Source organism: Zonotrichia leucophrys, chromosome 14, assembly GCF_028769735.1.
Source record: "Zonotrichia leucophrys gambelii isolate GWCS_2022_RI chromosome 14, RI_Zleu_2.0, whole genome shotgun sequence".
NCBI classification, from domain to species: Eukaryota; Metazoa; Chordata; class Aves; order Passeriformes; family Passerellidae; genus Zonotrichia; species Zonotrichia leucophrys.
Genome location: NC_088184.1, coordinates 8,575,946 through 8,602,770, shown reverse-complemented (window position 1 = coordinate 8,602,770; position 26,825 = coordinate 8,575,946). Strand labels below are relative to the sequence as shown.

Sequence of the window (26,825 nt, the reverse complement as noted above, 5' to 3'; positions counted from 1 at the left end):
GTTGGCGTTGGGAGAGGCGCGGCCGTTGTTCCGGCCCGGGACGGACGGTGACCCGGCCCGGCGCGGCCCGGCCCGGCGCAGCCATGCTGTGCCACGGCGAGGGCCTGCTGAGCTCCCTGACGGCTCTGATGGCGCTGGCGCTGGCGCTGAGCCGCAGCCCGGCGCTGGCCTGCCTGCTGCCGGCCGGGCTCTTCCTGGCGCTGCACCTCCTGGCCCTGGAGCCCGCGGCGCCCCAGAGCGCGCAGCGCGTCCTGCGGCCCCGCGGCGCCGCCGCCCGCATCGCGCACCGCGGCGGAGCGCACGACGCGCCCGAGAACACGCTGGCGGCCATCCGACAGGTCAGCACGGGCCCCGGCTGGGGCTGTGTCCCATAATCCGCCCTCACTGCAGCATGTTGGGTCTGGGGGCTGTGTCCGATAATCTGCCTCACAGCAGCAAGGCGTCCTCAGCGTCAGTAACCCGGGCCGCTCTTCCCATAACTGCTGGAAGCTCTGTGGATGTTGATCCTTCATCCCAAAGGGAATTTCAGCTCCGAATCTTGTGGGAGCTGTTATAGCCTTGGTGCTGATGGATATTTCAGCAGTGCAGCCATAATGAAATAATGTGTTTCGTTGATGTAGCAACAGCACACAGAGAGTGGACAGCAAGTCTGTAACACGTTGTTTGTTTTTTTCAACCTTGAAGCTTTGTGAGGAAAATCCACATTTAGGGGGAAATCTGGTACCAGAACTTCACTGTGGGCAGCCCTGCCATGCCTCACTGCTGCCTCATGTGCAAGGCATCAAGGCACAGCCAGGGTTCACAGTCTCTTTCTGAGAATCATCTGAAACAGACAAAACCTTTATTGATTACACGTTGGTTGTGCTCGCTCTGAAGTGGGTTAAAGCAGTCAGTAGCCATGTTGCTTGAATCCATAATGGCTCTTGGGGTGGAGGCCTTCATGTGGTTCTGGTCTCTTTTTGAGGTTTCAACCTCTCTTTTTGAGGTTTCAATACCTTTCTGGTCACTAGGATTATTTTCCCTAACACGTAGTTTTTTACAGTAGAGGGGCACAGATTAGAAGAGCTATTGTGCTGGGCTTGGTGATAATGATTTATAGGGCATTTACAAAGATACTGGAGTCCGTTTACTTTATGTTTGGTTTATGGTTTCTTCATCCTACCCTGTGTCCCAATTCCATTTTATCAGTCTCTGGGATGTAGTGTTTCTGTGAGGTTGAGACGTTGTTGCTCTGAGGATCTCTTACCTTTGTGTGAGACATGATTCTTAGTCCTGGTAAATTCTGAAGCTGCACAATCCTTACGTGGCAGACACCTGGAGGTAACCTCTGTACTCAGTCTTTGTCTTTCTGGTGCATTGTCCCTTTTCCCAGGAGGGCATTTGTCCTTCAGAGCAATTGATGTTGTTAGTACTTCACTCAAGTGTTTTTCTGAAGAGTTCTTGGGAAAGATCCAGGGCAGGAAAGGGGTGTATGAAATGTTCTAAGGCAGCCTGGCTGCTTCTTGCTCTCTGATAAGGCCACTTCTCAGAGAGGAGCGGGGATTTGCCATCCATCTACTGCTTGCTACACACGTGGTAAAGAGTGTTGACTAAGTGTTAAAGTGCAGACATTTGCTTCTCTTGTCTTTCAGAAAAGAACATAAGGACTCCAAGGTTATTACCTCAGAAGGAGAGAGTAGGATTCTTTTCTGCATTTTTATCCTGAAACAGATTCAATCCCAAGACTGAGGCAGAATCATTATTATTTCAGCTGTAAAATAGATTAGATGGTTCAGTTGATTTTGGAATACTCAACAATGACTTGGATAAAACCTGCTTTTTTCTGCAGATGAAGACTACTGAAAAGTACATTAATATTTTATTATTTTTTACCAAAATACAAGTTAATTATAGCTGTACCTCTGTCAAATCTATAAAGCTGGTTTTTCTGTTGTGTGTGTGATTTTAAAAATTTTTTTTAAGGCAGCTGAGAATGGAGCAACAGGTGTGGAGCTGGACCTTGAATTCAGTGCAGATGGTGTCCCCATTCTCATGCACGATGACACAGTTGAAAGGACAACTGATGGGGCTGGGAGACTGCAGGACCTGACATTTGAGGAAATCAGGAAGCTGAATCCAGCTGCAAAACACAGGCTACGGTAAATGAACTGCTCTGAAATTACACTTTCAGCAGTGAAAATGTAATTCTTGATGAACAAAATTAGTGATTTGATCTATCACTGATAAAATTTTTTGAAAATCTAAAACTTAGTCCTATATTTTACTTCTAATTTGATTTTAGAGGTACATGAGACTGTATCTCCTTACCAATCAGTAGATTACGAACAGTGAAACACAGTCAAGATAAACTGGCTTTCAAGGACAAAATCCACAGGCCTCTAATGTGAAACAGGTCAATATTTACATAAGCTTATCCTAAATTGACTGCAAGACACTGAAGGTGCTGGGATCTTCTTGATATGTCAGAATTGGCTACAGGAATCACTTCTAAGATTAGTTTTATTCACATGTATTTCTTGACTGATGGTGTTTTGGGGATTCTACACATCAGGTTTATACTGTTGAAGAGGAGCTGGACAGATTTTGGGTGGCCTCCCTGTGACCCTCATGGCTGATTAGGTCCTTCCTAGGGGTATGCAAGGGGAAATATCTCTATACATTACTAAGAATTTCATAACAATGCAACTTGTGAAGTATCATAAGTGAGTCCATTTCAGAGGAAGGACTCTGTGTGTGCTCCTGAGACACTGCATTAGGGAATTCCAGAGCTGCAGATGTGCCTCCTGTGGGTGTGTGGCACAAGGAGTATCTCCCCTGTCTCACTGGAAGGGGGATCACCTGGGCCAGGCAGGGGGAGTTTCCACAGGCAGTGACTCTGAGCAGCTGCTGTTCACTCTCAGGAGTGAATGAACTGTCCCTCCATCAGGAATGATTTATTATTGATGGGAGAAGCTGCTTCTGCTGATCCTCAGCTTGCCCTGCCTGTTCTGCCAGGATTGGCGTTTCTGGCTCAGGGCTGGGGAGTGCAGTAGGAGCAGGAGGAAGGCAGCAGTTGGGACTGAAAGCTCATTTGTGGGAAGGAGGTGAAGAACTGGGGCTGGTGTTTTGTGGTGGGACATGGGGCCAGGGAGCACTGGATCCCACCTCCAGTTCCAGTGGAGCAGCAAACTGTGCTGGAATCAGCCCTGTTGGAGGTGCCATGCAGGCCCATGTGTGTGCATTGACTGCATTCCAAGGAGCTCTCTGTTTGTACAGGAGCCAATTCCAGGATGAAAAGGTGCCAACTCTGAGAGAAGCTGTTGTGGAGTCCATGCATCACAATCTCACAATCTACTTCGATGTCAAAGGCCATGCAAACCAGGTACTGCTCACTGCAGTGACAGTGACACTGCTCACTGACCCCTCCCTCACCCCTTCTTGGGGTTTCTGACCTGCTCTAGTGCTGCTCTCAGACTGCTCCCTGGGCACAGTCCCTTCTCTAACAGGGGTGAGCCCAGGCCTGCTGCTTGTGGCACCCAGAGCTGTCCTGGGAAGCTGCAGCTTAGGATTGGCACAAGGCTGGTGCAAATGCTGCACTCAGCTCCCAGTGAAACAGAGCAAAGGGAATTCCCTGCTGTGCTGGGGCAGTCACAAGCTCATCTTCAGCCTCCAACAAGGGATTTGTAATTTGCATTACTGAAGGCAGATAAAAATGATCCATCACTAACATTTTACATAAATTAATTTTTTCTTTAGCCTAGCAAAATATGGGAATAAATAATTTTCCTCTTCAACTAAAGCCTGGGTAGTACTAAAAATTATATCCACAACATATTTAAGGGCATTTCAAACACTGAGAATCCTACTCACTATTGTAAATAGAGTAATGAACAGAAATTCTTTTGCTAAAAACCAAAATATCATTTCTGTGTTAATGCTATAAACAACATGCTGTTTTTCTTCTTCACCCTTTCTATTTCAGTCTTGTAACACAGCAGGGAAGTGTTTTTAAGATTGTTCTAAAATGGCTTTGCAGTGTAAATTAAATATGAGTGTATGCATAACATCTCTGTGTGTCTCTAATTGCAGGCAGTTGAAGCCCTGAAACAACTCTACCAGGAATTTCCACAGTTGTATGACAGCAGCATTGTCTGTTCTTTCATCCCAGAAGTTGTTTATAAGGTGATGTTTCCTAAAAGTTTATTTTTTATTTTTTCAGTCCTGTCTGGGAATTTCAGTATGGTATTAAACTCCCAGTTCCAGGTTACTTTTGGACTTTTCAAATTCCTAAAGCTTTCAAAAACAAATGAAGCATAATGCATAATCTTATTAGATCACTCTACTCATTAGATGCAAAAGGAGTCTACAGCAATTCCCTCCCTTGTGAAAGCAGTGCAGACAAATGTACATTTGCTCTTCTAGCTGGTGTCTGGCCAGGTATCTGTGTGCAAGGTACCTGCTAAATAAACCCTTTTTAATCTAGATTACTCCTAAAATTCTATCCTCATTCTTATTGCCAAGTCTACTTACCTTTTTTTCCCATTATATACATTGCATGACTGCTGTGTAATTTCTTTAATGTAAGACCTGGGGCTTATTCAATATGATTTGAAGAAAAAAACCCTATAAAATATAAACATCTTTGTAAAAGAGTTACAAAAGTATCTGGAGGGGAAGGGCAGAAGGATTCTGGTAGAGTTGTAAATGCAAGCTAGGACTTTGTGTCTAATCTCTCAAAAAATTGTATTTGATGCAGCTGGGCTTTTGGATAAATTACAGTCTTTTCTCCTTGGTCCTCCAGATGAGACAAGCTGACAGAAATGTTGTGACAGCACTGACCCACAGGCCCTGGCAGCTGAGTCACCTGGGAAATGGGACACCCCGCTTCAGTTCCTCCTGGAAGCATTTCCTGTACATGGTGATGGATGTCATTCTGGACTGGAGCCTGCACAGTTTCTTGTGGAGACTGTGTGGGGTTTCAGCTTTCCTCATACAGAAGAATTTTGTTTCTCAGTAAGTGTTGAAGTTTGCTCATTTATCAGGGCACATTCTCTTCTGTTAGTATATAGGGTGGAGTTAACAGAGTATGTGCTTATCAAAATGCTCCAGTTAGTGTTGCATGAGGTGTCTTGATAATTTCTTTACTCTGTGCTGTTTTATGATTTTAAGCCTCTTTTTTATCTGAATTTTTACCTCCTGTTAATCTCAGAGAGAAAAAGTATTTGCTGCTTTTGCCTTTTTACAATAAGAAAACACAAAAAGATGACGTGGCAGAAGGTGACACACGGTTATTCCTTGATGTGCGCTGATGCAAGACCAAAACTCAGCTGTAGCCTCAGCACTGTCTGCCTTAGCTCTGTGTAGTGTCAGGCTGCTCTCAGGTGTGTCTGCTCCTTGCAGGGACTATGTGAGGCACTGGTCTGCCAGAGGAATTCAAGTGGTGGCCTGGACAGTGAACACGTTTGCAGAGAAAAGCTACTACGAGAGCGTCCTTGACTGCAGCTACATAACCGACAGCTTGGTGGAGGACTGTGACCCCCACTTCTGAGCCAGCCCCACACTGCCCTCCTGGCAGGGCTGCTGGGGAGAGCCTGGGAAAGGCAGAGCAGCACCTGGCTTCTGCCTCTGGTCACATCTCAAATGCAGGAACCTTCTGGTGCAGCCACAGAGTCTGAGGAAATCACTGTCATGTGAAAGAATCAGATCATTTTGGTTCTAAATTGGTGTCAGCAATTTTGGTGTCAAAATTTCAAATCATAACTCGATGTTAGTAATTTTAACTAGCATGTCCTACAAGTGTATACTAATTTGAGGTTGATTTATAGCACCTTAAAATTATTGACATTACTTTTCTTAAAACAAAAATTGGAAATAATGGTACAATGGTGCCAAAATAGAAGATGAGTATGTTTCCCTGCCATGTGTGGAAAGATGGCTGTGCTGAATACTGATGAGGAAGAAAAAGCCAACTTTCCATGTGTGATGTGATGTGATGGTTATGAGAATTAACAAATAAAACTTGATTAGCTTCTTATCTTCCAGACTTTTTAAGAGAACCAGTGGAGGATAGGAAATTGTTTCTTCTAATGAAGAAAAAACACAGCACATGAATGTATTTATTTTAAAGATAAAGCTATATATGAGTGCTGGTAAGCAGTAGAACAAATGGTGCTGAAATGTCTTTTTAGTTTGCTTTTGGTTGCATGATTGAAGGGCACTCAGAGGGATATGGAAACTGTAATCCAGATTTAACTTGAACTCCAAAGAGTCTGCAGTTACAATAAAAAGTCTTTGAGAATTCATGGGGAAGTGTTCTTTGTCAGTTGTGCAGGAGGGTATTTATACAAAATGTCAAAATGAGTGCAGATTGTCCCAGTTAGGGTAAATCCAAACTTCTGGAATACCACAGATTCATGGTGTGACCTGGGAGGGATGGATTTTTTGTTTGTATCCTGAGCTCCATCCAGGCACAGAGAAGCACAAAGGAGGTGCTTTTCCCTGTCACTCACCCCCTGCTCTGCAGAAGCAGCAATCTCAGCCTCCTGCTGCACATCCTCTAGAATGTGTAGGTTTATGTCCAGATCCTGTCCTGTTCACACAAGTTATTTCACAGCCATTATAATGTCTCAGTCTTTAAAATCAACTGCACATTAATATACTTCTGTTTATTAAACCAATACTGTAGATAAAAGCTGATAAAACAGGTAAAACAACATAACTGTTAGAAAAATATTTTTAAACATACAACTTTTATTTACAGTTAGGCACAAGTTTCCCAACAACACATGGTCAGCTATGGAGGGAGCCTTATTGCATGGAGGTGATGCCAGTGCTGGGGGAAGGCTGTCACCAAACACCACTGCTGCAAAACAACCCCAGCAGGGGGATAGTCCCTATCACAGTAAAAATCCGAACTCCCAACACATTTTACAACCTGTTCTTATATTTTTTTTCCTTCCATTTAGACGTAACAAAAGATGTTTGAGAGATTCTTTAATCATTAGTGCGAGAGAGGATGAGATGCAGGCACTTCCTGCAGCAGTGCCCTCACTCGGTGCTGCTCAGGGCTGGAATCTCTCGCTGCCATCGCTGTCCGTGCCTGCCCAGGGCTGGAACCCCGCGGTGGGATCGCTGTCCTCCTCCAGCGCCGCCGCTCGGGCGCGCAGGGCGAGCGCCATGGCCCGGGACGTGCCGGGGCTCCGGCCGGGCGGGCTGGGCTCAGCGCCTGCTCGGCACAAGGCAAACAGCGTTAGAGGGAGCAGCCCCAACGCCAGAACGGACACATCTCTTCTGTCAAGTTTTTGCAATGAAGTTACATGGAACTGAGACTGCCATGCAAGGTCGCATAGGCTTATTTTACTCTGAGCAGGATGATGTTCTAGGGACTCTACAGCCCATAAGACAAAATGGCTCATTTACCCAGGAATTTCACTCTCTAGTACACAGAAACTGGTGGTCAGGCTTTAGAAGTCACCTCCAACACAGAAAAAGCTACCAAAAAGCACAGTCTGTAGAAAAAAATCACCCCACAAGCCCAGTTGTAGGGGGATAGAATATAAGAAAATAATGACAGTGTAGAAAGTAATCTTACCCCTAAGGAGTTGCAGCTGGGCCAATTATCAAAGATCAGGATCAGACCTGACTTTAACAGGACACAGCTGTAAGCAATGAGAAGAAGAGGGCTATAAAAGAGTGGGGTGGTAGGTTGAGAAGGAAGCTGGAGTCAGTGGCTGCTTTGGGAAGAAGAAAGAGTCAGTGCTGTGCGGGTTGCCCATGAGAAACATCAGAAGGTATGGAACTTTTGTGATAAAGAGACAGCAGTATGAAACCCCTGCAACAAGATGGCAACACCCAGTCATTTTGTTTTCTCTCTACACAGGATGCTAAAATGCTGTGTCCCTGACTTGCAGCTGTCACACACTGTGTCTATACATCAAACATTTTTACTGAGCTGAATTTTTAAGAGTTTCCTATGTTTCATCTTAGTTGCTTACCTGGTGAAAAGTCACTGCTGCTTGAGATCTCAACAGAAAAGGGATGCTGAAAACAAAATTCACAAGCAGATTTAGGTCATGGTTTCCCTCCTGTGTGTGTTATCTTGTATTTGAAAAGATACCAGTTATCTGTAACCAAACCATACTCTGCAAGTCTTGAGCAGGTTTGTGCTTATGAGTGTTCAATAGCTGTTCTGATCACATTCTTATATCTGTTCAAGTTAATCTTTAAAGTTATTTCCATGCATACAGGACTTTGCCACACATACACCCATCACCCATGCCACACCCCAGATTCTATATAGGGGAATCTACATTTCCCTCTTTTGACCATCTCACCTCATTGTGGGATGTGTTTTGGTTTCTGTCAAATGCCCTTTCTGGGTAGCCTGGCACGTCCTGGGCAGGTTGCATGGATGGGTGGTATGAAGAGGAGCTTCTCTGAAAAACAGTGTTTGGCATCAGCAGTCTGTGATCTGGCTTCCAGCTGTGACTGTGTGGTCAGCAGTGCTCATCTCCCTTGGCTCAGGGAGATGGCCTTTCTGCTAAATCCACAATGAGATCATTCTGGCATCCCCTTCTGAAATCTGATCTTAACAACTACAAGAACATCCACACTTGGGAGGTGAAAAATCTCCCTCTCAGGAGTCCCACTTGTGACACTCAACACAGGCAGATATTGTCTGAAAATCCCCAGCACATAGAAAATGTCCCTCATATTCAGCTCACCTCTTTACAGTCAACATTTATTTGTATTATCACACACATATTTATAGTCAAGAATATAAATTATTATCCATACTTGTTTTTTTATTTATGTAATCATTTTAATGATTGACAGTCATACAGGGGGGATTTGGGTTTTTGGGAGGAAGGAGAGGAACGTACCAAATACTTTTGCTCTATCAGTATTTAGGGCAAGGAGTTTTTACTCAACCCAAATAAAAACACCAGACAGCAACTATATGTCCACATTTTAGCATTAGTTTGATGGCTCAGCAGGCAGGACTGCCTTGAAAAATAAATTCAAGTTTAGTTATCAGTGTTATATGGGATTTAAAATGGGGTTAGGTCAAAGCACTCAGTTTTACCTCAGCTGAAAATACCCACAAATCACAGCCCCCTAAGGAAATGCATTGCTGGGGAGGAAGGCAGCCTCCTCCTTAGCCTAGGCAAGGTTCAGGAGGTGTCACCAAACCCTTTGGTGACCATCACTGCACATGAACATTAGGAATGTTTTCTTGAAGTTTCATAACCATAAATTATATCTGGTGAGGGTAAGGGCTTTTCTATATCCAGACTGAATTCCAGCCTGGAACAAATAATTAGGAAACTTTCACACAGCATCCTTTTGCTGTCTGGAATTAAGTAGCAAGAATTTAGATTAAATCTTAAGGATAGCCTTTTCCCAAAGCAGCAGGCTGTTTGCACAGCTGGAGGAGCCCCATGGACCTGCCCCAAGCAATTAAACAGCAGCAGATGAGCAGTCAGACTGACCTGCTGGCCTCTTCCTCCCAGGGCAGACGAGCTTCTTCTCTTTGCCCTTTGCTCTCTTTGTAGCTTTTGGAGCAGAAACTTCTTATCTTGTCCTGCCTGTAGTCAAGATATATTTGATCATTAGCTGGAATGCACTAATTAACCTTGAAAGGATCAAGGCCCGTAAGTAACCAGTGACCAAAATAATTCCTTCTATTCTAAAATAATCTTGTCTACGAGATTATTTTAGAATAGAAGGAAAATGTCTACAGAGGGAGCTGCAGCAACACATCTTGAAGATAAAATTCTTTTGCTACAGCTCTTTGTGAGTTAAATTTCCCTGTAACTCCCATGAGGAAGGACTCCCACCCTCCTTTGCAGTTATAGGAAAAACAGGTTACAGCCCCACAAAGCTGGATGAGACAATCAACATAGAAGCCAAATTATACAAAAGATACAAATGAAAGCCAAACTTACATTAATAATTTGGTTGTGTAAGAGTTTGATCATGGTCTTTCTTGCTTGTATTATTTGCCAGTAAAGATAAGTAAAAATTCTAAACAAAACAAAATAAAAGATCCATTATATGAGCACTTTATTCTAGTCAGTGTCTAGATAGAAATGTATCTTGTTCATTTTAACCCATTAAAAGACTTATATATACACATCTCTGTACACAGACACAGAAAATAGATGTACACAATTACACAAGGAATGGCAAACACATGGATTTGCCTAAAACAAGGCAAATGCATGAAATTGCTTAAAACATTATTTTATAAAAGACCCAAAAATTTGTGGACTTGTATTCAAGACGAGAGGTCATTTAAGTGAGTGAACAATACAAGATGCATTTCAGATAACAAAATAACATAGAATGACTCTGTCATTGCCAGTTTTTTCTGCTTAAGGCCTTTTTCTAGTTCTTTTCATTAGCAGATACTTACAGTACAACAGTAGAGATGATGAAGAAGAAAAGTTCACTTGCAATTAAATTGTGGTAGATCCACACTACCCATTTTGAGACAGTGTATCTTTCCAGCATCTGTATCCACTCATCAACTGCAGCATACATGGAGGGCAAACCTCTGAAAGGGCCACATTCTTCTGAAGGCTTTAACCTGAGAGTGTGGAAAAACAGCTACTTAAAGCTTTGTATGTTAACCAGTGAATTAGTTAATATTGTGATTTTGTACATCAAGATGCTCCTCAGTTTTCTATAGCCCTCTAATGTCTTTGGACTCCCAGGGTACTTCCATGATCTGTATTTCATTTTTAGCTTGTGTTCCTCCCCAGCCATTAAATGCCCACTCAGACAATGCAGTGAGACATGAGCCCTTGCTGCAATGGATCAGCACCAAGCCCTGGAAGCACAACCTTGACATAAGCATAACCTGTCAATCACTGTAGCACACACTACAGGAAATGGAAAAACTGGATTTTTTTAACATTTCACCACAAGGTGAAATCATTTCACCTTGCCTTCAGGGACATGAGTCACTGCAGATCTTCAGTAACAACAGAAGGTGGTAAAATAAGACAGCTCATTGTAAGAATTATCATTGTCAGGTAGACTGAAATAGAAAGTGTTTGCTTTGAAACTGAACCACTCCAGGCAGTCTGAAATTCCCACTTGCCCTCAGGAAATGATAGCTCTGACAGCTTTCATCCCAACTGGTTTCATGTGTCTCACTAAATACTGACATCACATTGCTGACTATTGTCAAGAGAAAAGTGCATCCATGCTGCCCTCCTTCCTGTGGCCAGAGTAACACACACAGAACCAAAGCAGCTTTGAAATACTGGTAACAACCCAGATCCATTACTACAGGGTCAGCCTGCCTGCAGAAAGAGCCTCTGAAGTTCAGAATTAATCCAGGAGCTGACCTCAACTGAGTTTTCCCAGGTGTTTCTCTGCTGCAGACCCAGAATCACCAGTACTGTAAGTAAACTGGGAACTAGGACTTGGTCACAGATACTTTTTTAAGAGGAGGAAAAGTAAAATTTTATGCCTTTAAACAGGAATCCAAAATGCAACTTTGTTTCTCCTCCTGCTTCCTCATGGGACAAGTTACTCAGTGAGTCACACGCTCACAAGCTCACAGAGCAGATCTTGTTTTCAGAGCACAGAACAACTCATGAACACCTGAAACCTTCCACCAGCAGTTAATATAACTTCTTTTATAGAGAAATGCAGATCCTCTGCCTGGTATCAGGTCACACAGCACAGTGATCTTCCATACCTCCAGACAGTGACCCCAGTGACAGACAGGACTCCAAGGAAAGAAGGACAAAACAGCAGGAAAATGAAGGATGTGGTCATTTGAGCAGTTCTCCAGACTTCACGAGGGGGCTGGCAATTCCTCATCAGACTGACCTTTAGAGAGAGGAAGGTACTTTGGAATGTTGTTACCTGCCACTTCAACTTGGTTTAAGTCAATCTGAAATTGCTGAAATAGTATCTATCAGAAATTTCCAAGACCAACTTTAATGTGAATTTGATAGATAGAGTGTAGTTTTAGAAAACTTCAATAATATAGTCTTAAAATAGTAAGAAGCAAAATGAGGTTCTGATGGGTTCTTCAGAAGTCTGCTGGGTAGAGTTTGCTTTTGTAGCATATGCAAACTCACGGTTCAGGGAAATTTTAATCCATCTTTCTACCTACAGCTTTGTTCTTCTACATTCAACACTACAAACTGCTTCATGACCTAACAAACAACTTCTCATCTGGTGATACTACCAAGACAAACAGTTCTGAAAAGAAGACATTTCCACCATGATCTTCAGTTGAATCACCCTGCTTACACCTAGATAACTTCACAGAGGGGAGTTGCTGGGGGGTGACTGAGAGGCCAAAGTCACAGCCACAGGCTAAATGTCTATATTGACATATGCACTTGCCCACTGTTAATTCTCCTGCCTTTAGTTTTACTACTTTATTGTTTATGATGAATAGATACAAAGTTTGTTACCTTTTTCACAAAAAATACTATAAGAAATGCTATCATCTGGATACCAGGCAACAGAGGTGAGAACAGGATACCAATCCTACAAGGAAGGATTTATAGGAGAAAAAAGTTACACCTTCACTAGTCACCATTCAGTTCTCAGTGCACTGAAAGCAGAAAAATACCACAATAATATACAGTATATTCATACAGTGTGGGATTAGTTGGAAATGTGATTTTGTTACCCTTGATCCTCTAGCAGTAAGTCCACCTTTGAAAACATGCAATTTCAAACACATATATCTATGTACAGATCTGCAGAACCTTTTTATAACTGGAGTAACACAGTCATTCTTGGAAATAAGGCATCTTTTCCAGCATTTAATACTGAGACTATTTCATCAAGAACATCATCCCAGTGAGGAAGTAAACAAAACTCCAGGATATTCCTACAGGAACTTATCAGGTTTCTCCCAGACCAGGTGGCCAGCAGGTAAATTACTGACTGAAGGTATTGTTACTTTCTTACACATAATTACTTTGGCAAGTCACAGTCCCTACCAAAGGCACTGAACAGCTCATCTTCCAGTTATTTATCCTGTTCTTTCTGGGAAACACCCACAAACAGAATAAGATTTTTTTCCATGATAGTTCTACATGCAAATGAAGTTCTGGCTGTAAGTTTAACACTTACCAGGTCAAAGTCTGTGCATAGATCAAATCTAAAACATTTCGTCCTATATCAAATTCTGGCAGCCCCAGGCTCACACAGACTGTAGTTCCAATAATTCTGGGGAGAAAAGAAACTATAGTACAACAGCAATTTCTAAATGATAAAGTCCTCTATGGAAATCCCTGTAAATGGTCTTCTAAAAACAAGCATCTGTGACAAATTATTTAGAGGCTGCATTACTATCATGCAAAGAAGCCACAGCTTGTTCATTAGACAGCGCAGCAAAAATGAATCAATTTGGCAAAAAAAAATCCTGTAAAACAAAGCAGGGTTGAAGTAAGACCTAGTACATGTTGCACACAACTGAAACAGTGAACCAACATGGATTTCTTACTGTATCAGTACATATCTATACTATAGTAACTACTTGTTGCTTCAAGCACAAGTATTCTTCTGCTAAAAGCAGCTGAAATGGCAAGGGACCTCAGAACAAAACTGTAACAGCTTTTTCAGGTCATGAGAATTTTAATCATTAATAAAAAAAATGAAATTTGTACACTGATACTCTCAATGTACCCTCAAATACATCCTACTTCAAACTAACCGAGGTTGCAAGGAGCTGAAACAGACAGGTGAGCAAGTACTGAGAGGATTCCTACTGAGGACCAACAATCCCTTTTAGTCACCTCAGTTTTCCTGAGCTGGGGAGACAGTTTTATGCTAGTTGTAGTGAGAGCAACAAAGATTTTGGTAACTATCATATCTTGATACCACCTTATCAACTGCATCACCAACAGAGCTGGGCTTTCAGGAGGATACTCTGAGCACAAAATGTTAAATACAAGCAATTGTACTTTGAACCTTTCACTTGTCTACGTCAGGTGCTTTTGCCCAGTTTATGGGAGGCCATCCATCACAGCTGACATTGCAGTTTTAGCTCTGTGACTTTCTGCTGGGAGGAGGTTTCCTACTGAACACAACAAGAACAGGAGGATTGAAGTACACTGGCAAGAGCTGGGCAGGAAAAGTCCTCAAGAACTTCTCAACATTGTCTTGTATAAATTAAAGAAGTAGTTAACAAAGCCCTACCTTGCAAACCAGTCTTGTTCAAATCATGGGCAGAGAGCAAACAATGGATCTCCTACACAAAAGTATGGCCAGGGATCTGAATGCTCTGTAGAGCTGGCAAGCACTTAAACACTGCCTAAGCCATAAGCAATGTCTGGCACTAAGCACAACAGATGTCAGAGGTAAATTACTTTTTCCTTACATCCACTTCACAATACTTTCTCATTTATCATGCTGGAGACCTCTACCTTTGAGAGACTCATTATATGCTTAATAAGACTGATAAAATCAGATTTAAACTTGAGGGCACTGTAGTGACATAACTGAGAGGGGAAAAAATCACAGTGGGTACCCCAAGGAAAGGCAGCACTGTGCCCATGCTTGTGCAGAGAAGATGGATTTGTGCTTGACACAACCGATTGTCACCTCAGTCTCAGGAAATCCATGAGAGTAGAATGTGGCTTCCCCCCTGCATGTGTTTCCATCTCCAAAGGGGAAAAGGACACACTGACCTCCTTCTAAGCAGGAACAGCAATAGACACAAGGCATCTACACAGAGACTGCCTGGTAGGGAAAATCAAGGAGACTCCATGGCCACAGCCATGCTTCTGCTGGACTTTTCTCACATGGAGAAAACAGATCATATCTTTGGGTAATGAATGAAAAGGAGATTAGAAAAGTAGAACTCACCTTCTTAAAAACTCTCCAAAGAAAGAGCCAAGCAAACAAAATATGAAGTCAACTAGAACAAGACGATAAATATCTTGGCCAACCAAAGTTTCCCAGCACTTTAAGAAACAGAAGAAAAAAAACCAAATCAAACTAGAATTTAAAAATTATGCTATTGTTCCCAAATGCTTGGGCATCTGAAACTTGATCAAAGATCTGAAATCTTGATCAAATATATTCTAGCAGCCTAGCAAATCATGGTTGACTTCCCAGTGAACAATGCTGCCATCCAGCTGAGACCTGAGCTGAGCCATTCATTTTTTCCTACAGTTGATTTCTCTCAAGTTGCTAATAAAAATTGTTAGGGTAGGAAACTCAGCTTCCCAAGACACCACATGTGCTTCACTTTGCTGAAGCAAGTCTCTTATCCAAGTGGTTCCTAACCAGGCACTGCAAGTCAGAGATTTGTGTTTTGAAACTTTACCTGTGACTCTGAGGTAGCCACGATGTTCAGCCAGTAGTAGCACAATATTCCAACAATTGAGATTTTCAGGATGATATTTCTGAAAAGAAGAAGTAACAGTAACTGCACCAACAGCTGGTGCATACCTGGAGGGAGTGATGGCAGGATGACCACTGGTCACACTTTTTACCTCCTCTTGGCACTGCAGAGTGCCAGAACTAGCAGGAGCTCTCCTGGGAGCTCAGGTGTGGCATTGTTCTATTGTCCTGGCAGGAGGGGAGCTGGGCATGACAACCTTGGCACAACATCTGCTTGACAGGCTGCTGGCTGGCTGTGGGGGCTCCTCAGGGGAGGGAGGACTGAGGGACACCAGGGGTTGGGCAGGGTAAAATCCAGGCACCTGTTTTTAAGTGAGCTGACCTCAGTCCTCTCTCTATTACCCTTCCCTTTCTGGGGAGGGGCCAACAGCCATGGGGCCATCAAGGAGTGCTACAGGCCCAGGTCACAGTGCACCCAGCTGGGAGGGAAACCATTCCTCACCTTCATGCAGGGATATAACATCCAGAAGATCATGAAAGACGAAAGGTCATGATGACAGGAGTGTACAGAAGCCTTTGGAGAAGATGAATTCTCCTCCATAGCTCCCTAGTCCCCCCACACCACCCAGACACAGCTTTGTATCAAAAATAACTCAGACAACTTCAGGCTGTAAGCACTAAGAGGTGGCAGCAAGAAATACCTGACAATAGTGACATAAATGTGCTGTCCAGGAGTCTGAAACTTCTCCAGGTGCCCAAGCCAGGAGAAGAGGAATGGGACCAAAGTGTTGAGGAGAGACACAATCACAGGTAGCACCAACATGGCAGATTGTCTCTGTAGATCATTGCTATACCCTTTCATAAACAGCTAAGAGAGGAAAAAGACATAATGAAACAACCCAGACTTAGAGCCTTAACCAAAATGCTGTCTCAAGGTGTGTCCACAGGGAAGCCCCCCGGCTCACCTCCCTGGATGTTCTCATGTTTTAGGGGCCCATGAGCAGCAGCACAGTGACCCTCTCCCCCTTCCCCTAAATTATGTGGGACCAAGGGTGGGAGCCCCAGCTCAAATGCAGCTCCTGGGGAAGAAGGGGCAGGTCCTGCTGGGGCTGCTTCTTGCTGTTTCTCACCAGGTGCACTGTGCCTAAGCTGACCACGGGCCCAGGCAAGCAGCTGCTGGAGAGAGGAGGGAGATTTGCTCAGATCCCTCAGCTCCCTCACTCTTGCCACAGTCCCCAGTGGGGCAGGCCTTGTCAAGCAGCTCTTTAGGGCCAGCAGAAATTGAGTGTGCTCTGGCAGCAACAACAACTCTGTCTGTGCTCCTCGTAGTGAACAGAGCAGTGCTCACACTCAGTGTGAAATACCTGTGTGGAAAAACACAAATTCTGGTCTTACCTTGAGGTTATTAACGGAGAGGAAGTAAACACCAGCACAAGCAGCTACTGCTGTTGCCAGGGAAACAACCCAAGCAAGGAGATGAGTAGCAATATGAACAAATCTCTCCATCGCAGAAAAATTTACAACTTCTTTGTTTACTTCAGTGAGATCTTCCTGCAAAGAAACAATTTCTAATAAAGAATTTTTTAGTCAACAGCACAAGGCAGAACTTGTTTCAGGGCACTACCAGAGAAACTGAATGAAAGATTATTGCTCTAGAAGATGGGCAGAGTAATATCCTAGGAACATTTACTGGGCAATTTTGTGTTCCTATCCTAGAAATCAAGTTTCACAGAAAATATTTCCAGCCTGCCTTTTGTTTATAAAATAGTTAAATAGCAGGAAGGAGAAAAACCTGAATAAATACTCTGTAAGGCAAATATTTAATAGTCACAGAGACTTGTTCAATAGAACAGAAGCACACAAATATTTATATGTAGCTCAATGAAAAAAGGAAAACAAGCAGCTAAGCCAATGCCAGGAGCTCAGACCAGATGAAACTCAGGAAGTCAGGAAGATTTGAATCTCTTATGCACAGGACTAGCATACTTGTGTTACTCTGCCAGAGACTTGTATGTGCACACAAATTTGTATGCACAACTAAGTCTCCAACAGAATGACTCGCACACGTTAGTTGTGTACCTCCTGTGGTTTGTACCTTTATCTGTGTGAGGAGATTCTTCTGTTGCAGCTTCACAGCTTCTTCATTAGTTATATTGAAGTCCCAAGTACAGAGCAGCTTGCTGGCATTCACAGAGAATGCCTTTGTTAACCTAAAGTTACTGGAGAAGGATCTTGCCATGCTGCAATGAAAATTAAATTGGTCAGATGTGTAACAGGGAAATTCATCAAGCCTATACACAGGGCAAGGAGGGAGATTTGACAGCTTTTCCATCCCATTACAAGTTTATTTGACCTATGTCAGAGCATGTCACATACAACAATGTGGAAAATAAACTTTAATGTAAGAAACTCTAGCATTTCCATCTCAAGATTGCTGCTGATAATCTTTACCTCTGTAAGGCCACATCAATTAGAAACAATATTAGGAGCAACAGCTTACAAAAGGGGATCACAATATTCCCAGTTTGAAGCGGGATTCTCTGTATGTCCTTCACTATTTTGCAGTTATTTTTAATTTCTGTAATAAAGGTTTGATTCCTGGAGACTATCTTTTGAGCAGAAATTTCTACTTAAACTCTACACCTGTAAATAAGGACTTACAGAAACATATTCAAGTAATTATTACCTCGAACTGGGTGGAGGATGGGGTTTTTTATTGTGTGGGTATTTCCCCCTTAATATAAGAGAAACAGGAATTCACAGTCAGTTTACCTGAACACCAAGATAAGAAAACAGATGACAAAATATATTCCAACAGTGAAAATATAGGCCAGCTGCATGTTGTAAGATGGACCATTCTCCACTTTACTGATTGTAGCATTGGTGTAAAAGCCATAGTAGAGAACTGTTTGTTGAAAATAACCCTGAAAAGACAAGGGCCATCATTCAGAATATTTGCTCTCACCTCCATGGTAGGAAGCATCATCATCTGAAGACAAATTACTGGAGGTGGAAGCTGTCCTATTCCTTATCATGAAATCAGAGGTATGATTAAATTTAAATACTTACAGCTCCAGTGAGCAGCTCCAGGCCCGTGAATGAAAGGTTATTTGGTTCTGCTGCCAGAAACTGAGGAATTGTGATGAAACCAAAGTTTATGAGGAATGAGAAGATGTTAAAATTTAGCAGCCACTTCAAGAAAACAAAATAAGAAAGAACACTTGTTCCAAACTCAGCACCAATGATCTTCAGACTCTTGTGCCATGGCCGCAGTTGTTGAAAAAATTCTGAAAGGGCATTTCCAAATCGCCGAAATGACTGCAGGGAAAGAGAGGAGAGACATCAATCTCAGCAAGCAAACAGGACTCAACTTCACATAATAAAGCTTCACATTTAAATGTTGCAGTTTCATTTTGATGTTCAGAATGGATTTGCCCTGCTCCATGCACCGCAAGATGGTGAACAGGTGCTCCTAAGTGCTCCTGCAGTGCAAGGCATTGTTAATGAACACTGCAGCAATTAACTGGATCTTTGGTAGGTAACATGAAGCAAGACACCAGATTCCTCTGGAGGCAGTGCTAACATTGCAGCTAGAGTGGTTTGCTCTGCTGTGACTGACAGAAGTTTCTGGCACTCACCACTCCCGGTGCTCCCTGTGTCCACTGAGCACCACGATGCCGGGATTTTTTGGTTCTTTCTTTCAGAACTTTGTTTCTGTGGAAGAGCAGGGCAGGGGTGACAAGCATCATAGTATGAGTTGTAATTGAATCAAGAAGCCAAAGAAGATGCTGCAAATACAGTTTCAGCTCTGTGCACACAAACAGAATTAGTACAACATGGAGATGCTCTTACTGGTTCATTTTATATCAGCTGATACCTTGGCTCCTGTCCTTGCTATGACAGCATGTTCTACCCCCTCCACTAACTCACACTGGCAGCAGAATTTACATATATTTTGTAAGGAGACAAAAGGATGGTTGAGATCATAGGGTCTCTTCTCCATTTCCAATTACCAACATCCAAGTATCCTTTGAAAATAAATCTCAGGTCATCATTTATAACCAAATCTCAGGACCATGATATTCTATTTTATATTACTGTGAGAGATTCTTCTTATCTCCATCATTAAATTATTTTCTCTTGCAAGACATTAACTCTTTAAGAATGCATTAAAAAGTACTTTGACATAAAGCGGCAAACCAAAACTCAGCACATGGCGAACTCCCATAGTTGATAGCTAGAGGTAAATGTTTTTAAACATTTCCAAACATTTACAAACATTTCCTAGAAGTAAATATTTTTAAAACTAAACACAAACTTTTATTTTTACCTGATCTCTCTCTTTTTTCTCATGGTCTTTGGCATCTTCTGGATTGCTTTAATCATTTCATTGCTGGACATACTTGCAAGACTTCCAACTAAATCTTCCTCTGCATCAAACCCACACAAAAAAAAAAAAAAAATTGGGGGATAAGAATACAGTAAATTTTATACACAACCTGAAATTGATATAACAACATCCCTCATTTACACAGCTACCAAGGTGTGTAAGCTGAGATTTAATTATTTTGCCCAGAATATCTTCAGCTCCCTCAGAACTCTAAGTCAGATGCAAGTAGTCCAATAATGTTCATAGAAAGAGCTGCCATATAAAGGAAAATTAAATACTGACAAAACTCCAAGATTCTGGTCCACTTCATCACGTTTGATAGTTACACTTCTATCCTGCTACATATTGACTTGAAAATTAAACTTTTGCTTTATTTATTCTGTAATTTTAGTTTATGTCAGTGCTCCTAGTTATCACTACCTATTCCACAGACACACCTCTCTGACCTGACAGTCAGGCTGCTTCTGCATAGTTGGAATTTGATGCTAATTCCAGACACAGTGGTTGAAAGCAATCTATTGGCTGGTCAAACAAATTCTAATAAAGAGCTTAGCATTTATTTCTACAATTTAACACCTTCACACTGCACTTAATTTCATTTATCATGAGATTTGAGTGTGTTAGAAGAGCATAAAAGATTAACCAGTACCATAACACAAATCTAAGCTGTCCCCCAGACCACAGAATGGCTGAACACAGTTCTGGTGAGAAACAGAGCAGCATCAACCACACTATCCTTGTACAGGACAGTGTCAAATCAGATCCCCTTATCTAAACCCCTACCTTCCCTGCTCACTGGATCTGCTTCAGGCATGCTGGAAGAAGTCACGAAGATCTCATCAGGGGGCCTTCGGTTGCGTCTCCGAATGAAGCTGTCTGAATTGAGTAACACACGTTCCTTAGGAAGCCCAGAGACTCCTGACAATTTCACTTAAGAAATTCAAATTTCACTTTGACAAGAACAAGCTAAAAGTGTATCCATTAATCTCACTAACTTCATGCAAACACAGTCCCCCACTCACTTTCCTGGTTGTCTTTGACAAGCACAAGCAATTTTTCAGATAAATGCTGGAAAAGAGGAACTGAGCCGAGTCTTCAGCTGTCATGGAGAACTCCATCTAACCCATTCACAAATGCACACCTTCACTATTCAAGACTTTCTTCCTAGAAGACAAGCTCTTTCTTTAAAAATCCTTCCCCAGCCTTCAGGGGGATCATTTTGGAATCACACTCCTTCATGCTGAGTAACTTCTACGTGCCAAACTCCCATTTCCCTGGGGCCAAAATGCAGCTGCTCTCTGCACCTTCTCATCCACTTATTCAAACAGGAGACTACACTCCTGAAAAGCATCTGCCTCCCACCCATGACACAGATGAGTTTAGCCCCAGCTTTCCTTGCCTGGCCTTCCCAGTGAGAAAATGGCCAGTCCCAGTGTCACACCCCAGTGTGGAGCTCAGCTCTCTGATGTGGAAGGACCCCACTTTTGACCCCTTTTATTATGTGAAGGTATTCATACCTGAACAAGAAGGCTTTAAAATATTTATTAGTATTATTTTATGGAGGGCAAGACTGACATGCAATATTGTGATGCACCACAATCCTTACCCTCTGATCCACTGGAAATTCCATGAGTGTAGGGATAATCCAGCATATGGGAGGTAGAATGTGGGGTGTAAGTCAGTTCTGGCTCAGGCTCAAAGGAAAGATTTTCTTTAAAGGAAATCAGAGTTACACAAAGCTGCAAACTGCTCTGGGTTATTTACAGACACAGAATGCCAAGCCTATGACAAAATACAGATCTAGTGCCAGCACAGCAACCTAGTCCCTCAACAAAACTCCCATACTCCACCCCAATGTACATCCTAGTACTCAACACCTTACTCAGTCCATACAAAACAATATTTATCAATCTGTTAGTACAACAATCCATGGAATTGCTAATAAAACACATGAACTGTTTAAAAAAACCAAAAAGCTAAAAATATTTACAGGGTAGAGCTTTGCAGAGCTGCAGGACTCCCTCGGGACAGAGCCAAGTGTTATTTGCTCCAGGCATTCTCTAAGCTGGTCACATGAGAAATTACATACCTGTGAAATTTCCATATGGGCTTGTGCTGGGTAAATCGTGACTGTAGTCAGAGCCAGGGCCCAGGGAAGACATTGGGATGGCCACAGGGTAGTTCTGCTCCCTGCCTCTGTGCTCTCCATAGTAATCAGACTGAGATGAATCATGAGGAGTTTGGTGAGAGAATGGGTTCCTCTGAGAGGTCCCCCTGGGTAAGCAATGAAAAAAGAAAATCCTGACTGTCATAAAACCCCTCAATAGGTATCCTGAATTTGAGTATGTTATAAAACAAGCTATGATACTGAGAGATATTTTGTATTCAGAACTTCAACAACATAATTCTGATTTGGTCATCAAATGAATTAAGAAGCTAAAATTTTCTCCACCTGGAGTTAGCTTAGACTCTAACTAAACAGGAATACTGGCTTGGAAAACAAAGATATCCAAGGTTACATCCCATTGTGAAAATTACTGGAACTAAAAAATAAGTCATACAACATTATGCCATAAATAAATTTAACTAAAATTCATCCAACATGTAAAAAGTAAACACATCATTTCCTTCGAATGCTGCCTTCCTGGTAACAGTTTTAAAAACTTGTCTGAGAATGAAAGCATAAAGGAGGGATTCAAATAAATCCACAAAGTAAAACTCCAGAGAAGATCTTCTGCATATAAATGAATATTTCTTATGGCACAGTCACAGAGTGAAATTAAATAAACTCACCTTCTATCAATTTCCAATGTCTCTGAGAAGTGGTAGTCTGGATTTTCAAAGGCTTCATTGTAATGATAAGACATGGCAAGTCCTTGGTTTGAAGGATGAAATGTTCTTTATTTTTCTTTCTACTGCTTCATTAATATGTTAAAAGGATGACTGATTACAGACCTGATTACAAAACAGATGCAGGTGCATAAAAATTAAAAGGAAGGAACTCCATTTTAGCAATTTAGAAGACTCTACTAAAAAATAACATGAACCAGTATAAATCAGCAGTGGTTGTGACTTCATCACCTCACCACTGGGAAACTGGGGTTCACCAGAAATTGCAGGTCAAATAGGAACTCATATTTCTCTACAGTTAGGTCTCTCCAAACCTACAGAACTGCAGTGCCACAGAAGTTTTCCCAACACTAATGAGGCCAGGATTTAGAAGCATGTCAAAATATTGAGGGAAAAAAAAAAAAGTTCTCTCTCCCCTCCTTAAACAGCAAAAGCCAAATACACAAATTTTCTCCAAAAATTTAACTCCATTTCCAATATGAAAGAGGAAGTGAAGCCTGCCCTGTTCCTTGCTAGCAGTGCATTTCTAAGTTTTAGTTGTGAATAAGGGACCTGAGGGACTGTGGTTTTGTACAGAGCTGACAACATCTGGAGACTCATTCCTAATGAGGGGTCTTCTAATGGTTTAATGCCTCAATCCTTTAAATAGGCCCAGTTTAAGATTTTTCATAGACTGCTCCATTTTAATCTTAAACAAGCCAGACTTAGAATTTGTTGAATGGGAGTCCTCATGAGCCAGTAAAAAGGGAATGTTACATTAGAAGAAGAGAATCCAAATTAAGCGGGCAGTTCTTGCAATTAATCAAAAATCATACTCAAAATAAAAAAGGAAACTATATTTAGCATTTCTTCTTAAAGGCACCATGTAAGTTTCCTAAGTTGGCAAGCTATTCCACAGCAGGGAAGGGAAAAATAAACAATAAAGGGCAAAGCTGGTAAAACCCATCAGAACCTATTTTTATTTCAGCTCCATTCCTAGAAAAGCAGAGCTGAATCTTATTTAACAGTAGAGTCTCAACAAACTTTTTCATTTGCAGTGGATTTTATTTGTGATGTAGCAAAGGAAGTATTATATGAAAAGTAGCTTCAAAATGGATAATTATAAGGTGTCTAGTTTCTGAGGGCTTTTCAAAATCTTACTCTGCCAAAAGAAGCTCTTAAATGACTCTTGTGTCATTTACATGCCTTAAGAGCTTGGAACAGTCTAAAATCCTGCAGTGTGACGTAGTTGTAAAACACTGCCCAGGTTTTGCACCCTGACTTGCAGAATTATGCTTATAAACACGAGGGATTGATTGAATTCAAAGTCCAACATTTGAATCAGAACACTGACTACACTTTGATTACAGCATGAGTAAGGTGCTCGGAGGCCCAGGTACTCAGCACATCCAGTAAAAGCACACCAGGCAATGGGAACACAGAGTGCATCACCCTGCTGATGCAAACAGGGTGTGATTGCTGCCAGAAAGAAACCAGAAACAATCTCTCCTAAGTGCCACTTGTGTTTCTTCAGGCAACAATTTCACACCTACAGAGTGAGGCTGTCATGAAAGCACAAGTATAGTTAGCAAAGCCTTCTTTCCTCATGTCCAAAAAAACTTAATAAATGCCCCATGAATCCAAGGCTCTTACATGAAAGAAATCCAAGACTCTTACTTAAAAGTCATGAGAAGCTTAAATCTCCTGAAGAGGTAGATTTCCTTTGACAGGAAGCACTTAGCTCTTGGTGATCTCTTGAGAACTAGCTCAGAATATATCTGAACTTCTGTACAAACCCCTCAGGAATTAGTACATTCTGTCCCTATATTCTATTTAAAAGCATGGAAATAATTCTTGAAAAATATTATCGTGGTCTTCTGCAAAGACTTGCTTGGAAAACTAAACACCTCCTGTAAATGTGGTTTATATTTCAAACTGCAATGAAAAGCTGAAGAGGGAAACATTACTTTCTCAGGGGAAGAAAATTCTGAGACAATTCCCTTTGAAGAGTGTGCAAAATTACATTTTTCTATTTTTTTTCAACTGGTTTCCCAGGAACCCAACTCTCTTGGACTCAGCTATCCAAAAAGCTGGGAAGTTTGCCAGCAGGGCAGCTGGAAAGCACTGATCTAAAGAGTTTGCCAACTTGCCTGGTCCTCATTGGAGCTGTAGAAAGCACAGACATTTTGATGGAAGTGTATGGGTTGTGCAGACTCAGCATTACCCAGAAGCAAACTGGCAGAAAGCATCAGCCATCCATATCAACCAACTTGCTGACATCACCCAACCAGAAGAAACAGATCAGCCTGGCTGGAAAATCTATCCGGCATTTTTCTCTTAATCATTTGAGAGACCTCAAGGCTTATCCATAAAGGCTTCTTCATAAACTCAAAAAAGCCCAAGACAGATTCTCTGTTGGCTCTGTTATTATGCACTCTGGTTTCTTGGGTCTTATGATGCACTGCATGCCAGGATCACTATGAAAATCCACAGGGATATTCACAGTCTAACACTGAACCCAGCACTGAAAATACAGTTTTTTCTTCACTCACAAAGTTTTAATGACTTGAAGTTAAGTTTTCCATGTATGCAGAGGCAAATTCAAATCTGACAGTTGATACATTTCTGACCAGTCACAGTTCACTGGAAAGAACCCAAAGCAGGTAATGCTCAAACTAAACCATCTCTTTCCTCTTTTCACCCTATGATGGAATGCAGCAAACCGTAGTTCCAGGAAAAGATAGGACATTTAGACTTAGTTCTTCCTTTAAAAAATTATTAAGAAGGGAAAAACATAGCTGGAAGACAGAGGTTATTTGTGAAAGACAGAAAGCGGATCTTGACAAATCTTCCCTCTGCAGAGTGGTGTCCACCTATGGGTTACATTTTGGGATTTCAGCAAACAACTTATCTTGGTGAAACAAACAAATCTGTGCACCTTCTCTGGAGCACAGCAGGGTTTAAGATCAGTGGGTTTAGTGACCATTGATATGTAAATAAGTTAGAAGATCTCTGAAGGGCGGGTGCTTCCCGCTTAAATCATTCAACCCTGTAACGATACAGACCAGGAAACTCCAAGCAGTGCACACTCATACTTCTGAATCATCTCCCAGAAAACAAATTGCCTTCAAGTCACAGATCAACAGCCCTGACAAAATATTCCAGGTCAGTTTCATCCCTTCCTGTGCAGGTAATGTTCTGCTATAGACACTAATCCTCATGTAGAATATAATAAAACAAACATGAGTGTCCTGCCAAAACAGCACTTTGTTCTGGCATCAAGTTTAAGGAAAGCCATTTAGACCTTCAAGCTCCTTACCTGTAATGTCTCAGTAAACAAAAGATTTCATTAAGTAAATCCTATTGGCACACATCTTAAAATGGAATAAACACAGGGAATTCCAGAACTGCATCATAGATAACTTAATAATGTTGAATGACAGGAATAGAACTTATGGAAGAAGTGATTCAGAGGGCTGAATGTGCTCTACATCCATAAAGATTGTTTAGTTTTGTAGGGTATGACTACACAGGACTTCACTGTTACCCAAGTTTTATTCATGAATGCCTGTCCTGTTCAACATGTTCCACACATCACGATGATAAAGAACCAGACTGATTTCTGGAAGCCAAAAGTGAGTGTGAGAGACAAACTGGAGTTTTACATTCTGCATCAGCAGCTGGACTCCAGCACTGATCACTACTCTTCCACAGTCTCAGTTCCAACAGCTTCAACACTTTTGCAAGAGACCAGGAAAGCCTCTCAGAAAATCTAAAGGGCTTGTGTACTGACACTAACCAAACACTGCGCTGGGGAAAACCTCATCTCTAAATGATGTATTAGCAATGCAACCAAGTGAATCATACACGGAAGCAAAGTCCCTTATCTTTACTGCATCTTGCCAAAGTACCCAACCAGCACCAACAAACATCACTTCTTCCAGGCCTCCCTTTGTGGTTTTATTGAGGTCAGTAAGGTCCACTATAGGAACCAACAGCAACTCTGCTCTTTTAGACCTAGAATTCAACTTAGGCAATCTAAATTGTGCCTCTGCTACAAGAGATCTTCCCAGTGACAGGTGACATGCAGCAGCATTAAAAACTCTTCTGCTTAGTCTTTCATAGGGAGAGATGAGCAAATTGGGAAGAGAGAGTGACAGCATCCCCCTCACAACCACCATGCTGCTGTTTCTCCCAACGGCTTCCTGGGTCTGGAGCCCAAATGGATTTCCTTGCTACTCCTGTAGTGCAAGGGCACCTATCAGAATGCAGATCCCACTCTGCCATCCCCCAGCTG

At 42.0% G+C, this 26,825-nt stretch overlaps 2 protein-coding genes across 10 annotated transcripts in view; one reads left to right on the top strand and one right to left on the bottom strand.

Annotated features, from left to right (window-relative positions):
* GDE1 (glycerophosphodiester phosphodiesterase 1) lies at positions 1–6,281 on the top strand. 2 transcript variants are annotated; one of them, XM_064726321.1, is made up of 6 exons: positions 1–338; positions 1,963–2,138; positions 3,256–3,361; positions 4,069–4,161; positions 4,781–4,992; positions 5,380–5,672. In XM_064726321.1, the coding sequence occupies exons 1-6, from the start codon at positions 84–86 to the stop codon at positions 5,525–5,527; spliced, it is 990 nt and encodes a 329-aa protein (XP_064582391.1). In that variant the 5' UTR covers positions 1–83; the 3' UTR covers positions 5,528–5,672. The 2 variants fall into 2 exon arrangements, with proteins under 2 accessions (XP_064582391.1, XP_064582392.1); XM_064726322.1 differs by having other exon boundaries at positions 224–338; positions 1,967–2,138; positions 5,380–6,281.
* Positions 6,282–6,709: 428 nt separating this feature from the next.
* TMC5 (transmembrane channel like 5) overlaps positions 6,710–26,825 on the bottom strand; it is a 27,886-nt gene continuing 7,770 nt past the window's right edge. For 6 of the 8 annotated variants that reach the window (XM_064725790.1, XM_064725789.1, XM_064725787.1 and 3 more), the window contains 22 exons: positions 22,493–22,654; positions 21,789–21,973; positions 21,306–21,410; positions 20,483–20,575; positions 19,640–19,739; positions 18,948–19,023; positions 18,379–18,627; positions 18,082–18,233; positions 17,405–17,549; positions 16,705–16,860; positions 16,011–16,177; positions 15,293–15,371; positions 14,830–14,927; positions 13,093–13,188; positions 12,423–12,498; positions 11,693–11,826; positions 10,397–10,570; positions 9,927–10,005; positions 9,471–9,566; positions 8,313–8,414; positions 7,974–8,019; positions 6,710–7,204 (listed from right to left, as the gene is read on the bottom strand). In XM_064725790.1, coding sequence (XP_064581860.1) covers positions 7,041–7,204; positions 7,974–8,019; positions 8,313–8,414; positions 9,471–9,566; positions 9,927–10,005; positions 10,397–10,570; positions 11,693–11,826; positions 12,423–12,498; positions 13,093–13,188; positions 14,830–14,927; positions 15,293–15,371; positions 16,011–16,177; positions 16,705–16,860; positions 17,405–17,549; positions 18,082–18,233; positions 18,379–18,627; positions 18,948–19,023; positions 19,640–19,739; positions 20,483–20,575; positions 21,306–21,410; positions 21,789–21,973; positions 22,493–22,566 — 2,646 coding nt within the window. In that variant the 5' untranslated portion in view covers positions 22,567–22,654 and the 3' untranslated portion in view covers positions 6,710–7,040. Of the gene's footprint in view, positions 7,205–7,570; positions 7,638–7,973; positions 8,020–8,312; positions 8,415–9,470; positions 9,567–9,926; positions 10,006–10,396; positions 10,571–11,692; positions 11,827–12,422; positions 12,499–13,092; positions 13,189–14,829; positions 14,928–15,292; positions 15,372–16,010; positions 16,178–16,704; positions 16,861–17,404; positions 17,550–18,081; positions 18,234–18,378; positions 18,628–18,947; positions 19,024–19,639; positions 19,740–20,482; positions 20,576–21,305; positions 21,411–21,788; positions 21,974–22,492; positions 22,655–26,825 lie in introns of all 8 variants that reach the window. The other 2 variants (XR_010442022.1, XM_064725793.1) reach the window with 2 other exon arrangements.

What these genes read in the sequence shown, in the direction of transcription:
- GDE1 (XM_064726321.1), top strand. Translation starts at nt 84, where the DNA reads ATGCTGTGCCACGGCGAGGGCCTGCTGAGCTCCCTGACGGCTCTGATG. An exon ending in GCTGCAAAACACAGGCTACG is followed by an intron (nt 2,139 to 3,255) that starts GTAAATGAACTG and finishes CTGTTTGTACAG; the next exon opens with GAGCCAATTCCAGGATGAAA. An exon ending in CAGAAGAATTTTGTTTCTCA is followed by an intron (nt 4,993 to 5,379) that starts GTAAGTGTTGAA and finishes TGCTCCTTGCAG; the next exon opens with GGACTATGTGAGGCACTGGT.